The sequence below is a fragment of the Zingiber officinale genome, chromosome 4A, assembly GCF_018446385.1.
Source record: "Zingiber officinale cultivar Zhangliang chromosome 4A, Zo_v1.1, whole genome shotgun sequence".
Lineage (NCBI taxonomy): Eukaryota > Viridiplantae > Streptophyta > Magnoliopsida > Zingiberales > Zingiberaceae > Zingiber > Zingiber officinale.
In genome coordinates this window covers 67,313,980-67,338,066 of record NC_055992.1, presented here as the reverse complement: position 1 = coordinate 67,338,066, position 24,087 = coordinate 67,313,980, and the positions used below count along the sequence as shown (strand labels likewise).

The window sequence follows — 24,087 nt, the reverse complement described above, 5'->3', positions numbered from 1 at the left end:
TCTAAGACTTTCCTAGCTGTCCTCTGGGGTCCAAAATGTCCCCCACACTCAGATGCATGACAAAATGTAAGTACAGACTGAAACTCAAAATCAGGTATGCATCTCCTAATAATCTGATCACTACAAAATTTCCATAGATAAGGATCATCCCACACATAATATTTTGAATCACTTTTCAACTTGTCCTTTTGAGATTTTGAAAATTGTGCAGGAAAAACTTTACCTATTAAGAAGTTAACCAGATCCGCATACCATGGAGACTCACCATGCACCCTAAAAAGCTGCTCATCTCTAAAATCATCATCAATAGCTGTGTGATCCAGTTCCCCTTCAATTATGCTCAAATGATCTGCAACCAAGTGCTCCTTCCCACTCCTATCACGAATCTCCAAATCAAACTCCTGGAGTAAAAGCATCCATCTAATCAATCTAGGCTTAGCATCTGGCTTTTTGAGGAGGAACTTCAAAGCTGCATGATCAAAAAATACAACCACTTGAGAACAAAGCAAATATGAACGAAATTTATCTAAAGCAAAAACAATAGAAAGAAGCTCCTTTTCTGTCATGGTGTAATTTGCTTGAGCCGAATCTAAGGTCTTTGATGCATAACAGATCACATGTGGTGCTCCTTCTACTCTTTGTGCCAGTACTGCCCCAATGGCAAAGTTCGAAGCATCACACATAAGCTCAAATGGTAATGTCCAATCCGGTGGCCTGATAATAGGTGCAGAAATCAAAGTCTCCTTCAATATCTGAAAAGCTTCCTTGCACCTCTAATCAAACTGAAACTCCACATCTTTTTGAAGAAGCTGTGACAGTGGAAGAGCAATCTTGCTGAAGTCTCTAATAAATCTCCTGTAAAATCCTGCATAACCAAGAAAAGCTCGAACATCCCGCACGCATGCAGGGTAAGATAAAGAAGATATAGCACTAATTTCAGCAGGATCTACCTCAATTCCTCTCCTAGAGACTATATGTCCTAAAACAATACCATGCTCAACCATAAAATGACATTTTTCAAAATTTAGCACCAAGTCTGTCTCAATACATCTATCTAAAACCTTAGACAAATTTCCTAGACATGCATCAAAAGATGAACCATATACAGAAAAATCATCCATAAAAACCTCCATGCAATGCTCTAGTAAATCTCCAAAAATACTCACCATGCATCGCTGAAAGGTTCCTGGAGCGTTGCAGAGTCCAAATGGCATGCGTCTATAAGCGAATGTACCGAAAGGACAAGTGAAAGTAGTCTTCTCCTGATCCTCTGGAGCGATGCAAATCTGAAAATATCCTGTGTAACCATCAAGGAAGCAATAATGTGACTTACCTGCCAATCTCTCCAACATCTGATCAATAAAAGGCAAAGGGTAGTGACCCTTCCTGCTTGCCTGGTTCAGCTTCCTGTAGTCTATACAAACTCCATGAATTCTTCACTCTGATGGGCACCAACTCATTCTCTTCATTGGCCACTATTGTCACTCTTGATTTCTTTGGCACCACATGAATATGACTCACCCACTGATTGTCAGCAATAGGGTAAATGATACCTGCCTATAGAAGTCTAGTCACCTCTTTTTTCACTACATCAAGCATCAGTGGGTTAAGTCTCCTCTGGGGTTGTCTCACTGGTTTCACATCCTCCTCTAAATAAATCCTATGCATGCAAATAGAAGGACTGATACCAAAAATATCTGCCAATGTCCATCCAATAGCTCTCCTGTGCTGTCTCAAAATCTCCAGTAATCTTATTTCTTGATCTGGTTCTAAATTCTGGGCTATGATAACAGACAACTGTTGATTCGATCCTAAGTAAGTATACTTCAAGTGTTGAGGCAATGACTTCAAATCATCCTGTATCTGATCAACACTAGGTGATCCCAAGGGTAATGCTGCTGAGCAATCCCCTACACATAATTCTTCTTCTCTGAGTGATCCTAGGGGTAGAGCTTCTCCTAAGCAATCCCCTACGCATAAATCACCTGACTCAATCGAAAATAATCCACTAAACTCATCATTCATTCCCACGGCTGAAATGTCTCCCAAAACCGAAGATAATCCACCACTCTGATCATCCACTACAAAATCTGAATCAATACCTGAAAAGAAATCCATATCCAGCTCCTCTGAAATATCTAGGCTGAGAATAGAATGATCCTCTCTAGGATGCTTCATAGCGTCAAAAATACTGAACTGAACCACTGTATCTTCTATCTCCATAGAAAGTGTACCCGCATGAACATCAATCTTGGTCCTTGCAGTCTTTAAAAATGGTCGCCCTAAAATAAGTGGAGATCTACTGGCCAAGCAGTCTCCCTCCATATCAAGTATGTAAAAATCTGCAGGAAAGATAAGTTCCCTCACCTTTATCAATACATCTTCAATAACTCCAGCTGGGTGAGTCTGACTGCGGTCTGCTAATTGAATCACAACCCGTATAGGCAACAATGGTCCAATCCCTAAAGTTTGAAAAACTGATCTTGGCATCACATTAATCGAAGCTCCTAAATCCAACATAGCATCCTTGAAAAGGCTACTCCCAATCTCACAAGGTACCGTAAACACTCCTGGATCTTCGCATTTCTAGGGAACTGGTTGAATAAGAGCAGATACATTCTTTCCTAAGTTGATCAATTCATTCCCCTTCAACTTCTTCTTATGCACACAGAGATCCTTAAGAAACCTTGCATATTTTGGAATTTGCTTGATCATTGTAAGCAAAGGAACATTTACCTCAACCTTGCTAAATAAGTTCACAAGCTCTTGAAATTCCTTAGCTCTTTCCTCTTCTATATTCTTCCTTGGTTGAGTTTTTCGTAGAGGAAAAGGCAATGACACGTTGAGCTCTGAATTTTCTTGAATAGAATTCTGAATTCCTGAATCTCCAGCTTTGCTAGAATTTTGCAATTCTGCCGAATAAAAGCTGCTGGAATTTTCTGGATTAATTCTCCCACCTCTTTGTGAATGCTCCAAGTCCAATGGATCAATCAAAGCTGGAATGGAACTTGAATTTGGAACACTCTGATCTTCTTGAATTCCTTCACTGTTGGAATTAGACTGCTGTAATTCTCGAAAGTTTTCAGCAGCTTTCTCTTCACTCAAAAATTCTGAAATTCTCCTCCCACTCCTTAAAGTTAAAGCACTAACATTCCCCTTGGGATTAGGAGTAGTTTGTGAAGGCAATTGACTGGATCCTTGGGCTTGCATTTGATTAAGGCTGGAAGCTAGTTGCCCAATCTGCCTTTCTATATTCTGTATTGCCGAATCTGTCCTTTGCTGATTTTGTTGCTGAAGAAGGATTTGTTGCATCAATTCCTCCAATCTAGCCTGTTGTGGATCAGAATTTGAGGTATTGCTAGAGTTCCCTTGAGTTAAACTCAGTCTTGAAGATGCTGGAAGTGTTTGTTGCTGCTGGAATTGAGTTGCAGGCTGTTGGAAACCTTGCTGATTTTGCTTATTTTGAAAATGAGGTTGCTGATTTTGATTAGGTATTTGCTGATAAGTCTGAAATTGTCTCTGAAAAGGTTGGAATTGCTGCTGGAAACTTTGATTCAAGGGTGGTTGTTGATGAAATGAATTACCATACTTTAGATTTGGATGATCTCTCCAACCAGGATTATAGGTAGAAGAATAAGGATCATATTTTTGAGAAAATTGAGCTCTAGAAAACGCTGCCAAAGACTCATCTTGATGAAGGTTAGGACATAACTCCGAATCATGCTCTTGGCTAGAACAAATACCACAAACTCCCCTTGATTGATATGGAAATTGTGTGCTCGGCAAAGTGGAAGTTTGATTAACATTATTCAATGCCAATTGCTTCACCAAAGATGTCAACTCCAACAATGAATTCCTTATCTCCTTTTGTTCATTAGAAAACATTTGCACCTCTCCAACTCCTCTTTGTAGTTAAAGCCCTACTTCCAAATTGTTGAGAATTCTCTGCCATATTAGAAATGAGCTCTCTAGCTTGTTCTGGAGTTTTATTCACCAAAGCCCCTCCAGCTGCCGCATCTATCATAATTCGGTCCATAGGCAATAATCCTTCATAGAAGTACTGAACTAGTAACTGCTCACTAATTTGATGTTGAGGACAACTTGCACATAGCTTCTTGAATCTCTCCCAATATTCATAAAGTGTCTCTCCCACCACTTGTTGAATTCCACAAATACTCTTCCTGATAGTAGCGGTCCTTGATGCTGGAAAGTATTTCTCCAAGAAATCCTTCTTCATATCAATCCAAGAGGTAATATATCCTGGTGGCGAATAATATAGCCAATCCTTTGCTACTCCAGTCAATGAAAATGGAAAAGCCCTTAGCTTGATATCTTCTTTTGAAATTCCCTGTGGCTTCATGGTTGAGCATACCACATGGAATTCATGCAAATGTCTATTTGGATCTTCTTCAGATAACCCTTGAAATTTAGGAAGTAAATGAATCAGCCTTGATCTCAACTCAAAATCTCCTGCTAAATTTGGATAAGTGATGCACGAATACTTGAAAGCCTCATCAGGAGCTGCAAGCTCCTTCATAGTTCTATTAGAATCGGCCATGGGAATATCTGAATGTGATAAGGTATTTTCAGAGCCTTTTGAAGCTTTTTCTTGGATTCTCAAAGCCCTGAAAGTCCTCTCAATCTCTGGATCTAACTCAAATAGCTTGTCCTTCGAAGTCCTGGTCATGACATCAAAAACAAAATGAGTATTCAGATAAGTCCAATGGAAGCAAATAAAATGCAAACAAAGTAATCAAAGATTTCACAATCTAAAACAATCACACTTTTCTATTACATGTGTTCCCCGACAACGGCGCCAAAATTTGGTGTCAACCATATTGCATGTCACGTGGTGCATTAAATTGATTTAAATTGGAACAATTCAAAACTAAATAAAAGGAATGTAGTATGGAGTCCCAAGTCGTATTTTTCCGAGGTTAACTAGAAAATATGCTTGTCTAAATGTGATCTTCATTTATTTATTCCTTTCTATTGAATAGAAACTTTTATTAATTCAAACTCAGTAATGAAATTGCTAATCTCTAAAACAGATTCAATAGAATAAAAAGGAATTCATGCTAAACTTCAATGATTTACTTAAAATCAAACTAACCTAGAATTATTGACTCATGATTTCTGCATTTAAAATTGCATTCAACCATGCATTCAAACAAAACCTAACGATTAATTTTAATTATTCAAAATCTAACTGAACAAAACTGCACATTCATGCAAAAATCAAAGTTGAATTTGCAATGAATCATGAATGAATCAAATTGATGAAACAACTCTTACAACAAACAAAAACTACTTGAAATCTATATTACGAAACTTACTTCAAAATTAGAACTATGCTATGAACTTAAAATTGAATCCTGAGTATTAATTGAATCCCTAACTGCTGTTCCTTCTTACACTTTCAACTGACTCAATTCCATAACAGAACTTTGAAACAACATTTATTCATGAAATCTAACAAAGAACATTTGCTGGTTTTTCTTGAAATGGGAAGAAAACAAATGAAATCTAAAGATCTGACAATTTAAACTAGTTAGAATGCAATTAAGAAACATCCACAAATTCAATCAACACTTAAGCTCTGTCTCTCTGCGACGTCACAAAGAAACTCAAGAAAACTCCCTTGAGCAATCACCAGCAATGATTCAATTCCACAGCTAAAGATTATGAGAATTGCAGCTATCAGGAACCTCCCTTCAAACTTGCAATCTCATCGAAAGTTCACTGCCCGTGGAACAAGGAAGGGCGAGGAATCGCGTTCGTCAATCGATCGATCTAATCGATGGCGAACTCGCGAGTTAATTGAAGAATGGATGCGAAGCAGAACCTCCGGAAAAACTCCTCTGAATCTTCTATTGCGTGGTAGAATCCCTCAGATCTGGAAAACTCCCAAAATCTAAGTTCGTCTGGTGAATGTGAAACACAACGATAGCGACAGAAAAAAACTCCTTCTCTCGCAATCTGAAGGTTGGAAAATGATCGCCAGTCCTCCAATTGCTACCGGTGATGACAGATCTTGAATTCTGATTGAAATGTTGATGGGAGCGTCGGCGTCGTAGATGTTGAAGACGATGAACAGTGGCAAGAAATCACGAACCGAGCTCACTTGACACTGTAGCTTCTCGCGGAATTTAAACTTCTCCTCAAATATGATCGGACGACCCAGAATAATTCAGCTTTGATCTACGGCTGGATGAGCTCAGATCTGGATCAAAATCTCTGGATCTTCATCAACGGATAAGATCTGCTCTACATTAGGACAGAAGGTTCAGATCTTCAATGGATGGTGTAGATCTGATTCAAAGTTCAATGAACGATCCAAATCAATTCAGAGCTTGATCGCCTCGTTTAACCATAGGTTTGAGCCCAAATGCAGCCTAATCTGATCAGGTCCATGACCTTTTTAATGCCTACAAAATAATGAACAAATATTAACATCAAAATAAAGTCATAATAACATAATTTGTAATTAAGTCCAAAATTGATATACTGTATAAAAATGTAGTGTAAATATGGGTTCTATATATGAAAACTACATCAAACCATGATTGTATGAATGAGAATATTATAGTAAAATCATGGTTATCAAGCTCTTCCATCCTTACTTAGCAAAGTTAATGTGACCTATATTGCATGCGCGGGCCGAGCCCAAATCAGGTGGTTTCGGGGGTTCGAGTCGGAAATCCATAAACTGAGCACGATGCACATGATCATCGCGCGCATGGTCGGTGCAAATCCCCAGCTCGTGGGCCTCTGGCGGCCTGGTTTGTTTTTGCTAGTCTTTGGTTTGGTTTGGTTCTATCCCGCGATCGTGAGGAAGCGACGCACGGTTTGGTTCTGTCCAGTGAGTGAGGGGACCGACGCATGCTTTGGTTTGCTGGCAAAGCAGTGTTTCAGAGTGAATAAATGCTGCGCCTCTGTTCATTGTTCGTGTGCTCTCGAGCAGTCTGCTTTCTCCTCCTTCCCTCTCTGTGTCTGCGTGCGCTGTAACACCCATAGGATATCTAGCAAGTTTATATATTTTACCATGGTTAAAAATAGACCTTATGTGGAAATTTACAAAAAAAATAATAAAATAGAACCAAAAAGAGATGACCAAGGTTTGAACCTTGGACCTCTTACTAGATACATGTATGTGATAACCAATAAATCAAGAGAATATATTGTTAGGAAGAGAAGGGACAATATAGTTAAGAGTAAGAGAAGGTTTCTTTCATTTAGGAAGAGAAGTTGGAATTGCCTTCTTCCTCTCAAAGAAAAAGAGGATTCTTGCTTTCTCTTTTCATTAAGGGATGAGTAAAACAAAAGAGAAGGAAAATTCATCTTCCCTTCTTCTTTTCATGAGGAATAAAAGGAGAAAAGAAAGAGAAAATTTCATTTTCTTCTCTTCCTCCTCCCTCCTCCTCTCCACCATGACCAAAGAACTCTCCTCCTCCACACCATTGCCGAAACCCAATCAAGAGAAGCTCCTCTCTAGGAAGGCTCCACAAGCAAGGTTTCTTCCCTAAGTAAATCAAGCAAGGATGTGAGTATCCCCTCACTGCAGTACAAGTAGCTATCGATTTTCCTTGTATGTGAATGTTATTGAAACCTTAGAGATCTCCTTGCAAGTTTCGGCCAAGATAGGTTAGTGGTCACTTAGGATAAACAAGTTTACAAGTTATGATCTATGTTGTACAAAAAAAAAAGAAGGAAATTTAGAACCTCACCTTGAAGTTTCGGCCAAGACAAAAAGGAGAGGGTTTAGAGCAAAGTTTCTTTTGGTAACATGCTTGTCTATGTTCCTTCATGATATAGTATCTTTTATATGTTGTTAGCTAAGTTGGATATCTCATATGATATTAAAAAGTTTAAGAACTCTAACCTAATGTTTCTACCAAGATGAGTTATAAGGTTTAGGGCAAAACTTTAAAAAGGAAACATATGGTTTATGCTCCTAAAACTTGTTAGACTTTCTTATATGTTGATAGCTTAGGTTTTTCATGCTCCATGTTATATAAAATTAGGATAAGTTTATCTTCAAGTTTCGGCCAAGAATACGAATGAAATTTAGAGTAAGGTTTTTGAAACTTAAATGATAATATGTTGTTTATGCCCCTCATGATGAATGAACTCTTATGTATTGATAGCTTAGATTTTTTTTATGCTTCATGTTGTATGAAAAAAAAAAAAATGAAAACCCTAGTGAAGTTTCGGCCAAGATAAGATATGAGGCATAGGGTTAAAATTTAAAACCTAAACATGTTTGTTTATGTTCATTCATGAAGTATGATACCTTGTATGAAGTTAGGTTAAGACTTTATGTTACATATTGCACTAGAAGACTTGAAACCATACTTGTAGGTTTCGGCCAAGGTAGAGTGTAAGCTTATAGTTAAGTTTTTCTAACCTAATTATGCTTAGTTATGTTTCTACATGTTGAATGATCTTTTGTATGAGATTAGATAAGTCTCCATGCTACATGTTGTACAAATGAATCTTAGAAAGTCACCTTAGGGTTCGGCCAAGCAAGTATATGAGTTAGAGCAAGGTCTTGAAATTTAACTATGCTTGTTTATGCTTCTTTACGTTGTATGATTATTTATCTATAGTTGGTTGAAGTTTCATGCTCCTTATGGTGGCCAAAGGTTAGAATTCATGCTAGTAAGGTTTCGGCCAAGATTGAAAGAATAGGTTTAGGGAAAAGTTTTGAATCTTACTATGCATGCTTATGTTTCCTCATATTGTATGATTCTTGATATATGGTTAGTTTAAGTTTCCATGCTTTATGATATGATATGCTATGCCTCATGATATGTTATATGCTATGATTTCATGATATGATATGCTATATTTCATGGAATGATATAGGCTATACTTCATGATATGATATATTCTATGCTTCATGATACGATACGCTATGCTTCATGATATGTTATATGCTATGATTTCATGATATGATATGCTATGTTTCATGGAATGATATAGGCTACATGATAAATGTTATATTTCATGTAACATGCTATGCTCTATGTTATGATAAGAACATGTTATGGTTTATAAGATATGTTATGAAAGGCTTATGTAAGAAGAAAAGCCTAAGAGATGCTTCCCTTAAGTTGGGATCAAGAGCTCTCTTCATGATATGACATGTATGATAAGACAAGAACATGATATGTATGATGACATGATAAGAACTATGATACATGATATGTATGACATGCTATTTTACTTTTTGTATGGCTTGTACCAAGGGAGGGCTCCATAAGCGCCCCGAGGTCGATGGTCTATGAAAAGGGCCTCGTAAAAAGGGATGAGCTCCATAGTACGCCCCTAGGTCGACGGACTATGAACTGACCTAGATCCCTAGTAGGTTCGGGGCTAGCTACCCTGTCCTAGGGATTGCGCACATTTATGTATGTATGTGGTACAAGCCGGGCCCTTATGTTGATATTATGTTCAAGTATGTATATGATATAAAAAAAAAAAGAAAAAAAAACACATGTTGCATATGTTCATTTCATTATACATGTTTTCAAAGGAACATCTTGCATCTACATGTACATGTTATATGATTTCCTTCACACTTATTTACTTTTGAATCATGTTTATGATGTTTGGATGATCATGTTATTAGTTCATGTTATGTATTCACATGTTATGATATGCTTCATGTTATGTCCTCACATGCTATGATATGTTTCATGATATGTTCTCACATGCTATGATATGTTTTATGTTATGTTCTCACATGCTATGATATGGTTATGTTATGTCTTTCACATCCTATGATATGTTTTATGTGTACGCATGATTTATTGTTTTATGAGTAGGAAAGGAACTTACATAGCCTTAGGGCTTATAGTTTTTATGTGTCCTTGTACTGCAGAGAAAGGCAAGGAATGGATGAACTAAGGGGAGCAGCAGGAAAGACATAGAGTGTGTGTGGAAGTGGCATGGTGGATAGATCTAATTTAGTTTTAAAACTTTATTTGGTTCAATTGTGCATGTGAACTAAGTTTGGACCTTATGGGTATGCTGATAACTTGAACTGGTATGTTATGCATTTATGATGTCTTCTTTCATGTCAGTAGATTTATAAGATCATGATTCATGTTCAAGTAGTAAATATAGATTAAGTTATGCATGAGTATTAGTATGATTTATAGTTCACATGCCATGTTTAAAAAAAAAATGCATATGATAAAATAGAATGAAAATTTTAATAAATATCTTCCACTGCCATGAGATCATATGCACATGTATGTTAGGTAGGTGTAAGTAACTCCGTCCCTTAGGGTAGCCCTAGCGCCCCCGGAAGGGGCGGGCGTTATAGTTTGGTATCAGAGCAGGTCTACCTTCCACTACACACACATCAAGCCTACATCCTGCCGCTCCAAGTAAAAATTTTATGCTTAAATTTTTATGATGCTTATGCTTAAATCTATTCTTTCATAATGCTTTGATAGTATGCATGTCTACTCCATTTTTTTTTATTAATATTTGATAAGTTACAGTTTTAGTTTATGTATGCATGATGGTAGATTAGGAATAATAATAATTTATGCTAGCCTTGTTATTATTCATGAAGAGAAGCATGGCTAGAAGACGCAATACTAGTGCAGAGGAGACAGTACCTCCACCGGATCTGAGGCATGTGGTCACTGAGCTCCAGCGTCAGGCTACGGAACAACAACAAATAATCACTGCTCTAATGAATCAGCAGGGGAATACTGCTACCCCACTTGGAAATCAAAATACGATGCCAGTTATACCTGCAGCTGCACCAGTGCCACCGGCACCTGCACCACCGGTAGGCCCAGCTCCAGTGGTTCGTCAGGAGACATATCTGATTCAGTGGCAGAGCCTGAAGCTGGAAGCTTTCTCCAGTAACTGTGAACCATGGGACGCGCAGGCCTGGTTCAAGACTGTGGAGAGCATAGTGGAGTTATTGGATTGGCCCGAACACGAGAAAGTCAAATGCGCATCGTTCTGCCTTATGGGCGATGCCAGAATGTGGTGGGACCGAGTCAAAGCAAAAAGAAAAATAAATCAGACAAGATGGACAGACTTTGAGACGGATTTTTTCGAAGAATTCTTCCATATGAGGGTGACAAACAAGCATTATGACGAGTTCACCGAGTTCCGACAAGGCGATCTGTCGGTTAATGAAGCTGTTAAGAAATTCTACTGTTTAGCGCGCTTATGTCCGGAATTGGTTAGCACTGAAAGAGAAAGGGTCAGACTCATGCTGAAGATGCTCAGACCTGAGATAGCTCTGAATGTAGCCGGCGGAGTTAATAGACTACAGACCGCTGAAGAATTAATCAGCAGTGCCCTGATCACCGAACACTATCAGAAGGCGATGAACGAAGGCAAGAGTCAAACTCAGCCGGGAGGACAGAAATCTCAGAGCACCAGAACCAACTGGAAAGGAAATCACAGTGGCAAGAGGAAGCAATGGAATGACTCCAAGGGTGGTCCAGCAAGCAAGCAACTCATGTTTCCTCAGTGTACCACCTGCGGGAAGAAGCACCCAGGAATATGCCGTATAGGTACAAATAGGTGCTACAACTGTGGAATGGGAGGACATATGGCTCAGAACTGTCCTATTCAGATTCAGACACCTCCTCCACAGGATGTCCAAAACAGAGGTGTTCCCCCACAGCCACACCTGATGCAAGCTGCATTAGAAGGCCCACAGATTAGCCAGAGGAGATTGGAAGCTCCGCCAGTGACGACAGATGCCAGAATTTTCTCCATCACCAAGGAAGATGCGGCTAATGCTTCTACAGTTGTCACAGGTCAGAGATTTGTTTTCAGTCAGTATGCTACTGTACTATTTGACACTGGGGCAACACACTCGTTTATATCTACACCTTTCACAAGAAAGATAGACATGCCACCCCAAGCCTTAGATTGCAAATTCTTAACGACTTTACCTTCGGGAGAAGTGATGCCATCCACTCATATGCTGCGAGCCGCACCTATCAGAATCACAGACAGAGAACTCTACTGTAATCTGATAGTGCTGACATGCAGGATTATGATATTATATTGGGCATGGACTTCCTGGGTAAGTACGGTGCTTCAATAGAGTGCCGTAAAAGAAAAGTAATTTTTCGGCCTGAATCAGAATAGACTTTCGAATTTATCAGAGAGACCAAGAAAGAAGTTAAAAAGTTTCTATCAATTTTAAAGACACGGAAGATGTTGGACAACGGATGCACTGGGTTTCTAGCTCATGTGGTTGATACAAGTCAAGCAGAAGAGTTGAAGCCGAAAGATGTCAGAGTTGTATGCAATTACCCAGAGGTATTTCCTGATGAACTACCAGGGTTAGCACCTGACCGAGAAATCGAGTTTGAGATCGAATTGATTCCTGGTGCGAAGCCGATCTCTAAAGCACCTTACCGTATGACGCCGGCTGAATTGAAGGAACTTCAAGAACAGCTACTGGAGTTACTCGACAAGGGACTTATCCGCCCTAGTCACTCTCCATGGGGAGCTCCGGTACTGTTTGTGAAAAAGAAGGATGGGTCTATGCGAATGTGCATAGACTATCGAGCGCTAAATAAGGTTACAATCAAGAACAGATATCCTTTATCACGGATTGACGACCTGTTTGACCAGTTGAAGGGTGCCACAGTTTTCTCTAAGATTGATTTGAGATCTGGCTATCATCAAGTAAAGGTGAAACAAGATGATATATCGAAGACGGCTTTACGGACAAGATACGGGCATTATGAGTTCGTAGTAATGCCCTTTGGAGTGACAAATGCTCCTGCTATATTTATGGACCTGATGAACCGGGTGTTCTCAGTATATCTCGACAAATTTGTGATAGTTTTTATCGATGACATCGTCATTTACTCAAGGACCCAAGAAGAGCATGTCGAACACCTGGAAATAGTATTACAAATTCTTCGGGAAAAGCAACTGTATGTGAAATTCCCCAAATGCGAATTTTGGCACGACCAAGTATCATTTTTGGGTCATGTTATCTTAAGGGATGGGGTAATGGTAGACCCAATCAAGATTGAAGCTGTCAGTAACTGGAATAGGCCAAGGAATGCCAGGAAATCAGGAGTTTCCTCGGACTAGCAGGCTATTACCGGAAGTTCGTAGAGGGTTTCTCCAGAATCGCAGCCCCGATGACAGCCCTCACTCGGAAAAATAAGAAGTACGAATGGACAGACGACTACTAGGAGAGTTTTACAGAACTGAAAAGGAGACTGACCAGTGCTCCAATTCTTACTCTTCCGGAAGGCAACAAAGGATTTGATATGTACAACGACGCTTCTAGATCAGGACTCGGAGCTATACTCATGCAGAATGGCAAGGTCATTGCCTATGCCTCTAGGCAACTCAAAGAACACGAGAAAAATTACCCCACTCATGATTTAGTGCTAGCAGCCGTGGTCTTTGCTCTTAAAATATGGAAGCATTATCTATATGGAGCATAGTGTAAGATTTATACAGATTAACAGAATCTGAAATACTTCTTCACACAGAAGGACCTGAACATGAGACAACGAAGATGGCTTGAGCTAGTCAAGGATTATGTCTGCGAGATCTTTTACCATCCGGGAAAAGCGAACAAAGTGGCCGATGCACTCAGCAGGAAGTCGTAGGCTACCTTAGTACCCGGCGCTATTTTAAGTTCGAGGAAGAACTTTTATGAGGTATGGGGGACTGTAACACCCATAGGATATCTAGCAAGTTTATATATTTGACCATGGTTAAAAATAGGCCTTATGTGGAAATTTGCAAAAAAAATAATAAAATAGAACCAAAATGAGATGACCAAGGTTTGAACCTTGGACCTCTTACTAGATACATGTATGTGATAACCAATGAATCAAGAGAATGTATTGTTAGGAAGAAGAAGGGACAATATAGTTAAGAGTAAGAGAAGGTTTCTTTCATTTAGGAAGAGAAGTTGGAATTGCCTTCTTCCTCTCAAAGGAAAAGAGGATTCTTGCTTTCTCTTTTCATTAAGGGACGAGTAAAAGAAAAGAGAAGGAAAAATTCATTTTCCCTTCTTCTTTTCATGAGGAATAAAAGGAGAAAAGAAAGAGAAAATTTCATTTTCTTCTCTTCTTCCTCCCTCCTCCTCTCCACTGTGACCAAAGAACTCTCCTCCTCCACACCATTGCCGAAACCCAATCAAGAGAAGCTCCTCTTTAGGAAGACTCCACAAGCAAGGTTTCTTCCCTAAGTAAATCAAGCAAGGATGTGAGTATCCCCTCACTGCAGTACAAGTAGTTATCGATTTTCCTTGTATGTGAATGTTATTGAAACCTTAGAGATCTCCTTGCAAGTTTCGGCCAAGATAAGTAAGTGGTCACTTAGGATAAACAAGTTTACAAGTTATGCTCTATGTTGTACAAAAAAAAAAAGGAAATTTAGAACCTCACCTTGAAGTTTCGGCCAAGACAAAAAGGAGAAGGTTTAGAGCAAAGTTTCTTTTGGTAACATGCTTGTCTGTGTTCCTTCATGATATAGTATCTTTTATATGTTGTTAGCTAAGTTGGATATCTCATATGATATTAAAATGTTTAAGAACTCTAACCTAATGTTTCGGCCAAGATGAGTTATAAGGTTTGGGGCAAAACTTTAAAAAGGAAACATATGGTTTATACTCCTAAAACTTGTTAGACTTTCTTATATGTTGATAGCTTAGGTTTTTCATGCTCCATGTTGTATAAAATTAGGATATGTTTATCTTCAAGTTTCGGCCAAGAATACGAATGAAATTTAGAGTAAGGTTTTTGAAACTTAAATGATAATATGTTGTTTATGCCCCTCATGATGAATGAACTCTTATGTATTGATAGCTTAGATTTTTTTTATGCTTCATGTTGTATGAAAAAAAAAAAAATGAAAACCCTAGTGAAGTTTCGGCCAAGATAAGATATGAGGCTTTGGGTTAAAATTTAAAACCTAAACATGCTTGTTTATGTTCATTCATGAAGTATGATACCTTGTATGAAGTTAGGTTTAGACTTTATGTTACATATTGCACTAGAAGACTTGAAACCCTACTTGTAGGTTTCGGCCAAGGTAGAGTGTAAGCTTAGAGTTAAGTTTTTCTAACCTAATTATGCTTAGTTATGTTTCTACATGTTGTATGATCTTTTGTATGAGATTAGACAAGTCTCCATGCTACATGTTGTACAAATTAATCTTAGAACGTCACCTTAGGGTTCGGCCAAGCAAGTATATGAGTTAGAGCAAGGTCTTGAAATTTAACTATGCTTGTTTATGCTTTTTTACGATGTATGATTATTTATCTATAGTTGGTTGAAGTTTCATGCTCCTTATGGTGGCCAAAGGTTAGAATTCATGCTAGTAAGGTTTCAGCCAAGATTGAAAGAATAGGTTTAGGGAAAAGTTTTTGAATCTAACTATGCGTGCTTATGTTTCCTCATAATGTATGATTCTTGATATATGGTTAGTTTAAGTTTCCATGCTTTATGATATGATATGTTATGCTTCATGATATGTTATATGCTATGATTTCATGATATGATATGCTATGTTTCATAGAATGATATAGGCTATACTTCATGATCTGATATATACTATGCTTCATGATACGATATGCTATGTTTCATGATATGTTATATGCTATGATTTCATGATATGATATGCTATGTTTCATAGAATGATATAGGCTACATGATAAATGCTATGTTTCATGTTACATGCTATGCTCTATGTTATGATAAGAACATGTTATGGTTTATGAGATATGTTATGAAAGGCTTATGTAAGAAGAAATGCCTAAGAGATGCTTCCCTTAAGTTGGGATCAAGAGCTCTCTTCATGATATGACATGTATGATAAGACAAGAACATGATATGTATGATGACATGATAAGAACTATGATACATGATATGTATGACATGCTATTTTACTTTTTGTATTGCTTGTACCAAGGGTGGGCTCCATAAGTGCCCCGAGGTCGATGGTCTATGAAACGGGCCTCGTAAAAAGGGATGGGCTCCTTAGTACGCCCCTAGGTCGACGGACTATGAACGAACCTAGATCCGTAGTAGGTTCGGGGCTAGCTACCCTGTCCTAGGGATTGCGCGCATTTATGTATGTATGTGGTACAAGCCGGACCCTTATGTTGATATTATGTTCAAGTATGTATATGATATAAAAAAAAAAAGAAAAAAAACACTTGTTGCATATGTTCATTTCATTATGCATGTTTTCAAAGGAACATCTTGCATCTACATGTACATGTTACATGATTTCCTTCACACTTATTATCTTTTGGATCATGTTTATGATGTTTGGATGATCATGTTATTAGTTCATGTTATGTATTCACACGTTATGATATGTTTCATGTTATGTCCTCACATGCTATGATATGTTTCATGATATGTTCTCACATGCTATGATATGTTTTATGTTATGTTCTCACATGCTATGATATGGTTATGTTATGTCTTTCACATGCTATGATATGTTTTATGTGTACGCATGATTTATGGTTTTATGAGTAGGAAAGGAACTTACTAAGCCTTAGGGCTTATAGTTTTTATGTGTCCTTGTACTGCAGAGAAAGGCAAGGAATGGATGAACTAAGGGGAGCAGCAGGAAAGGCAGAGAGTGTGTGTGGAAGTGGCATGGTGGATAGATCTAATTTAGTTTTAAAACTTTATTTGGTTGAATTGTGCATGTGAACTATGTTTGGACCCTATGGGTATGCTGATAACTTGAACTGGTATGTTATGCATTTATGATGTCTTCTTTCATGTCAGTAGATTTATAAGATCATGATTCATGTTCAAGTAGTAAATATAGATTAAGTTATGCATGAGTATTAGTATGATTTACAGTTCACATGCCATGTTTAAAAAAAAAAATGCATATGATAAAATAGAATGAAAACTTTAATAAATATCTTCCGCTGCCATGAGATCATATGCACATGTATGTTAGGTAGGTGTAAGTAACTCCGTCCCTTAGGGTAGCCCTAGCGCCCCCGGAAGGGGCGGGCGTTATAGTTTGGTATCAGAGCAGGTCTACCTTCCACTACACACACATCATGCCTACATCCTGCCGCTCCAAGTAAGAATTTTTATGCTTAAAATTTTATGATGCTTATGCTTAAATCTATTATTTCATAATGCTTTGATAGTATGCATGCCTACTCCATTTTTTTTATTAATATTTGATAAGTTACAGTTTTAGTTTATGTATGCATGATGGTAGATTAGGAATAATAATAATTTATGCTAGCCTTGTTATTATTCATGAAGAGAAGCATGGCTAGAAGACGCAATACTAGTGCAAAGGAGACAGTACCTCCACCGGATCTGAGGCATGTGGTCACTGAGCTCCAGCGTCAGGTTACGGAACAACAACAAATAATCACTGCTTTAATGAATCAGCAGGGGAATACTGCTACCCCACTTGGAAATCAAAATACGATGCCTGTTATACCTGCAGCTGCACCAGTGCCACCGACACCTGCACCACCGGTAGGCCCAGCTCGAGTGGTTCGTCTGGAGGCATATCTGATTCAGTGGCAAAGACTGAAGCTGGAAGCTTACTCCGGTAACTGTGAACCATGGGACGCGCAGGCCTGGTTCAAGACTGTGGAGAGCATAGTGGAGTTATTGGATTGGCCCGAACATGAGAAAGTCAAATGCGCATCGTTCTGCCTTACGGGCGATGCCAGAATGTGGTGGGACCGAGTCAAAGCAAAAAGACAAATAAATCAGACGAGATGGACAGACTTTGAGACGGAATTTTTCGAAGAATTCTTCCATATGAGGGTGACAAACAAGCATTATGACGAGTTCACCGAGTTCCGACAAGGCGATCTGTCGGTTAATGAAGTTGTTAAGAAATTCAACCGTTTAGCGCGCTTATGTCCGGAATTGGTTAGCACTGAAAGAGAAAGGGTCAGACTCATGCTGAAGATGCTCAGACCTGAGATAGCTCTGAATGTGGCCGGCGGAGTTAATAGACCACAGACCACTGAAGAATTAATCAGCAGTGCCCTGATCACCGAACACTATCAGAAGGCGATGAACGAAGGCAAGAGTCAAACTCAGCCGGGAGGACAGAAATCTCAGAGCACCAGAACCAACTGAAAGGAAATCACAGTGGCAAGAGGAAGCAATGGAATGACTCCAAGGGTGGTCCAGCAAGCAAGCAACTCATGTTTCCTCAGTGTACCACCTTCGGGAAGAAGCACCCAGGAATATGCCGTATAGGCACAAATAGGTGCTACAACTGTGGAATGGGAGGACATATGGCTCGGAACTGTCCTATTCAGATTCAGACACCTCCTCCACAGGATGCCCAAAACAGAGGTGTTCCTCCACAGCCACACCTGATGCAAGTTGCATTAGAAGGCCCACAGATAAGCCAGAGGAGATTGGAAGCTCCGCCAGTGACGACAGATGCCAGAATTTTCTCCATCACCAAGGAAGATACGGCTAATGCTTCTACAGTTGTCACAGGTCAGAGATTTGTTTTTAGTCAGCATGCTACTGTACTATTTGACACTGGGGCAACACACTCGTTTATATCTACACCTTTCACAAGAAAGATAGACATGCCACCCCAAGCCTTAGATTGCAAATTCTTAACAACATTACCTTCGGGAGAAGTGATGCCATCCACTCATATGCTGCGAGCCGCACCCATCAAAATCACAGATAGAGAACTTTACTGTAATCTGATAGTGCTTGACATGCAGGATTATGATATTATATTAGGCATGGACTTCCTGGGTAAGTACGGTGCTTCAATAGAGTGCCGTAAAAGAAAAGTAATTTTCCGGCCTGAATCAGAACCGACTTTTGAATTTATCGGAGAGACCAAGAAAGAAGTTAAAAAGTTTCTATTAGCTTTAAGGACACGGAAGATGTTGGACAACGGATGCACTGGGTTTCTAGCTCATGTGGTTGATACAAGTCAGGCAGAAGAGTTGAAGCCGGAAGATGTCAGAGTTGTATGCAATTACCCAGAGGTATTTCCTGATGAACTACCAGGGTTTGCACCTGACCGAGAAATCGAGTTTGAGATCGAATTGATTCCTGGTGCGAAGCCGATCTCTAAAGCACCTTACCGTATGGCGCCGGCTGAATTGAAGGAACTTCAAGAACAGCTACAGGAGTTACTCGACAAGGGACTTATCCGCCCTAGTCACTCTCCATGGGGAGCTCCGGTACTGTTTGTGAAAAAGAAGGATGGGTCTATGCGAATGTGCATAGACTATCGAGCGCTAAATAAGGTTACAATCAAGAACAGATATCCTTTATCACGGATTGACGAACTGTTTGACCAGTTGAAGGGGCCACCGTTTTCTCTAAGATTGATTTGAGATCTGGCTATCATCAAGTAAAGGTGAAACAAGATGATATACCGAAGACGGCTTTCCGGACAAGATACGGGCATTATGAGTTCGTAGTAATGCCCTTCGGAGTGACAAATGCTCCTGCTATATTTATGGACCTGATGAACCAGGTGTTCTCAGTATATCTCGACAAATTTGTGATAGTTTTCATCGATGACATCCTCATTTACTCAAGGACCCAAGAAGAGCATGTCGAACACCTGGAAATAGTATTACAAATTCTTCGGGAAAAGCAACTGTATGTGAAATTCCCCAAATGCGAATTTTGGCTCAACCAAGTATCATTTTTGGGTCATGTTATCTCTAGGGATGGGGTAATGGTAGACCCAATCAAGATTGAAGCCGTCAGTAACTGGAATAGGCCAAGGAATGCCAGCGAAATCAGAAGTTTCCTCGGACTAGCAGGCTATAACCGGAAGTTCGTAGAGGGTTTCTCCAGAATCGCAGCCCCGATGATAGCCCTCACTCGGAAAAATAAGAAGTACGAATGGACAGACGACTACGAGGAGAGTTTCACAGAACTGAAAAGGAGATTGACCAGTGCTCCAATTCTTACTCTTCCGGAAGGCAACGAAGGATTTGATATGTATAGCGACGCTTCTAGATCAGGACTCGGAGCTGTACTCATGCAGAATTGCAAGGTCATTGCCTATGCCTCTAGGCAACTCAAAGAACACGAGAAAAATTACCCCACTCATGATTTAGAGCTAGCAGCCGTGGTCTTTGCTCTTAAAATATGGAAGCATTATCTATATGGAGCAGAGTGTAAGATTTATATAGATCACCAGAATCTGAAATACTTCTTCACACAGAAGGACCTGAACATGAGACAACGAAGATGGCTTGAGCTAGTCAAGGACTATGACTGCGAGATCTTTTACCATCCGAGAAAAGCTAACAAAGTGGCCGATGCACTCAGCAGGAAGTCGTAGGCCACCTTAGTACCCGGAGCTATTTTAAGTTCGAGGACGAACTTTTATGAGGTATGGGGGACTGTAACACCCATAGGATATCTAGCAAGTTTATATATTTTACCATGGTTAAAAATAGGCTTTATGTGGAAATTTACAAAAAAAATAATAAAATAGAACCAAAAAGAGATGACCAAGGTTTGAACCTTGGACCTCTTACTAGATACATGTATGTGATAACCAATGAATCAAGGGAATGTATTGTTAGGAAGAGAAGGGACAATATAGTTAAGAGTAAGAGAAGGTTTCTTTCATTTAGGAAGAGAAGTTGGAATTGCCTTCTTCCTCTCAAAGGAAAAGAGGATTCTTGCTTTCTCTTTTCATTAAGGGATGAGTAAAAGAAAAGAGAAGGAAAAATTCATTTTCCCTTCTTCTTTTCATGAGGAATAAAAGGAGAAAAGAAAGAGAAAATTTCATTTTCTTCTCTTCCTCCTCCCTCCTACTCTCCACCGTGACCAAAGAACTCTCCTCCTCCACACCATTGCCGAAACCCAATCAAGAGAAGCTCCTCTCTAGGAAGGCTCCACAAGCAAGGTTTCTTCCCTAAGTAAATCAAGCAAGGATGTTTGTATCCCCTCACTGCAGTACAAGTAGCTATCGATTTTCCTTGTATGTGATTGTTATTGAAACCTTAGAGATCTCCTTGCATGTTTTGGCCAAGATAAGTTAGTGGTCACTTAGGATAATCAAGTTTACAAGTTATGCTCTATGTTGTACAAAAAAAAAAGAAGAAAATTTAGAACCTCACCTTGAAGTTTCGGCCAAGACAAAAAGGAGAAGGTTTAGAGCAAAGTTTCTTTTGGTAACATGCTTGTCTATGTTCCTTCATGATATAGTATCTTTTATATGTTGTTAGCTAAGTTGGATATCTCATATGATATTAAAAAGTTTAAGAACTCTAACCTAATGTTTCGGCCAAGATGAGTTATAAGGTTTGGGGCAAAACTTTAAAAAGGAAACATATGGTTTATGCTCCTAAAACTTGTTAGACTTTCTTATATGTTGATAGCTTAGGTTTTTCATGCTCCATGTTGTATAAAATTAGGATAAGTTTATCTTCAAGTTTCGGCCAAGAATACGAATAAATTTAGAGTAAGGTTTTTGAAACTTAAATGATAATATGTTGTTTTTGCCCCTCATGATGAATGAACTCTTATGTATTGATAGCTTAGATTTTTTTTATGCTTCATGTTGTATGAAAAAAAAAAAATGAAAACCCTAGTGAAGTTTCGGCCAAGATAAGATATGAGGCATAGGGTTAAAATTTAAAACCTAAACATGCTTGTTTATGTTCATTCATGAAGTATGATACCTTGTATGAAGTTAGGTTAAGACTTTATGTTACATATTGCACTAGAAGATTTGAAACCCTACTTGTAGGTTTCGACCAAGGTAGAGTGTAAGCTTAGAGTTAAGTTGTTCTAACCTAATTATGCTTAGTTATGTTTCTACATGTTGTATGATCTTTTGTATGAGATTAGATAAGTCTCCATGCTACATGTTGTACAAATGAATCTTAGAACGTCACCTTAGGGTTCGGCCAAGCAAGTATATGAGTTAGAGCAAGGTCTTGAAATTTAACTATGCTTGTTTATGCTTCTTTACGATGTATGATTATTTATCTATAGTTGGTTGAAGTTTCATGCTCCTTATGGTGGCCAAAGGTTAGAATTCATGCTAGTAAGGTTTCGGCCAAGATTGAACGAATAGGTTTAGGGAAAAGTTTTTGAATCTAACTATGCATGCTTATGTTTTCTCATAATGTATGATTCTTGATATATGGTTAGTTTAAGTTTCCATGCTTTATGATATGATATGCTATGCTTCATGATATGTTATATGCAATGATTTCATGATATGATATGCTATGTTTCATGGAATGATATAGGCTATACTTCATGATATGATATATGCTATGCTTCATGATACGATATGCTATGTTTCATGATATGTTATATGCTATGATTTCATGATATGATATGCTATGTTTCATGGAATGATATAGGCTACATGATAAATGCTATGTTTCATGTAACATGCTATGCTCTATGTTATGATAAGAACATGTTATGGTTTATGAGATATGTTATGAAAGGCTTATGTAAGAAGAAAAGCCTAAGAGATGATTCCCTTAAGTTGGGATCAAGAGCTCTCTTCATGATATGACATGTATGATAAGACAAGAACATGATATGTATGATGACATGATAAGAACTATGATACATGATATGTATGACATGCTATTTTACTTTTTGTATGGCTTGTACCAAGGGTGGGCTCCATAAGTGCCCCGAGGTCGATGGTCTATGAAACGGGCCTCGTAAAAAGGGATGAGCTCCTTAGTACGCCTCTAGGTCGACTGACTATAAACGGACCTAGATCCCTAGTAGGTTCGGGGCTAGCTACCCTGTCCTAGGGATTGCGCGCATTTATGTATGTATGTGGTACAAGACGGGCCCTTATGTTGATATTATGTTCAAGTATGTATATGATATAAAAAAAAAAGAAAAAAAAACACATGTTGCATATGTTCATTTCATTATGCATGTTTTCAAAGGAACATCTTGCATCTACATGTACATGTTATATGATTTCCTTCACACTTATTTACTTTTGAATCATGTTTATGATGTTTGGATGATCATGTTATTAGTTCATGTTATGTATTCACATGTTATGATATGTTTCATGTTATGTCCTCACATGCAATGATATTTTTCATGATATGTTCTCACATGCTATGATATGTTTTATGTTATGTTCTCACATGCTATGATATGGTTATGCTATGTCTTTCATATGCTATGATATGTTTTATGTGTACGTATGATTTATGGTTTTATGAGTAGGAAAGGAACTTACTAAGCCTTAGGGCTTATAGTTTTTATGTGTCCTTGTACTGCAGAGAAAGGCAAGGAATGGATGAACTAAGGGGAGCAGCAGGAAAGGCAGAGAGTGTGTCTGGAAGTGACATGGTGGATAGATCTAATTTGTTTTAAAACTTTATTTGGTTGAATTGTGCATGTGAACTAAGTTTGGACCTTATGTGTATGCTGATAACTTGAACTGGTATGTTATGCATTTATGATGTCTTCTTTCATGTCAGTAGATTTATAAGATCATGATTCATGTTCAAGTAGCAAATATAGATTAAGTTATGCATGAGTATTAGTATGATTTACGGTTCACATGCCATGTTTAAAAAAAAAATGCATATGATAAAATAGAATGAAAATTTTAATAAATATCTTCCACTGCCATGAGATCATATGCACATGTATGTTAGGTAGGTGTAAGTAACCCCGTCCCTTAGGGTAGCCCTAGCGCCCCCGGAAGGGGCGGGCGTTACATGCGCTGCCTTCTTTTCCTAGAGTTTTCCTTGTTCTGAGGCTTGGTGTTCAGCGATCTGAGGTTGAGTCCGGAGTGTGATGTTTGTCTTGGAGTACACTTACGGACGACGCGAGTGGTTGTCGGATCTTGGGAGAATTTTGCTGGAGAGCCTCTGCACCGTGGGCGGCAATATATTCTCTAAAGACAGTCGGCACACGACGCTTCAACTGAAGGATAACAATTTCTGGACCTTACTCTTTTATTTACCTGTTTATTGCATGTTTGCTATTTTGATACAAATATATTACTGTGTTAGTGCTCTCGTACAACAACAATACTGTCATAGATACATGTGATATTAATTCTCAGCTGGTGTAAAAGTCCCGTGGATTATCT

General features: G+C 38.7%; 1 protein-coding gene across 1 annotated transcript; it reads right to left on the bottom strand.

The window, feature by feature from the left end:
- Positions 1–2,586: 2,586 nt before the first annotated feature.
- LOC121972436 lies at positions 2,587–4,687 on the bottom strand. The gene is made up of 2 exons (XM_042524105.1): positions 3,892–4,687; positions 2,587–3,674 (listed from the first exon to the last, which is right to left on the bottom strand). The coding sequence occupies exons 1-2, from the start codon at positions 4,685–4,687 to the stop codon at positions 2,587–2,589; spliced, it is 1,884 nt and encodes a 627-aa protein (XP_042380039.1).
- Between the last annotated feature and the right edge of the window lie 19,400 nt (positions 4,688–24,087).

Bases quoted from the DNA above. Each gene is read 5' to 3' on its own strand.
- LOC121972436 (XM_042524105.1), bottom strand. From the start codon at position 4,687: ATGACCAGGACTTCGAAGGACAAGCTATTTGAGTTAGATCCAGAGATT. The intron at 3,675-3,891 runs GTGCAAATGTTT...AGTCTTTGGCAG, and splicing joins TACAAAGAGGAGTTGGAGAG to CGTTTTCTAGAGCTCAATTT.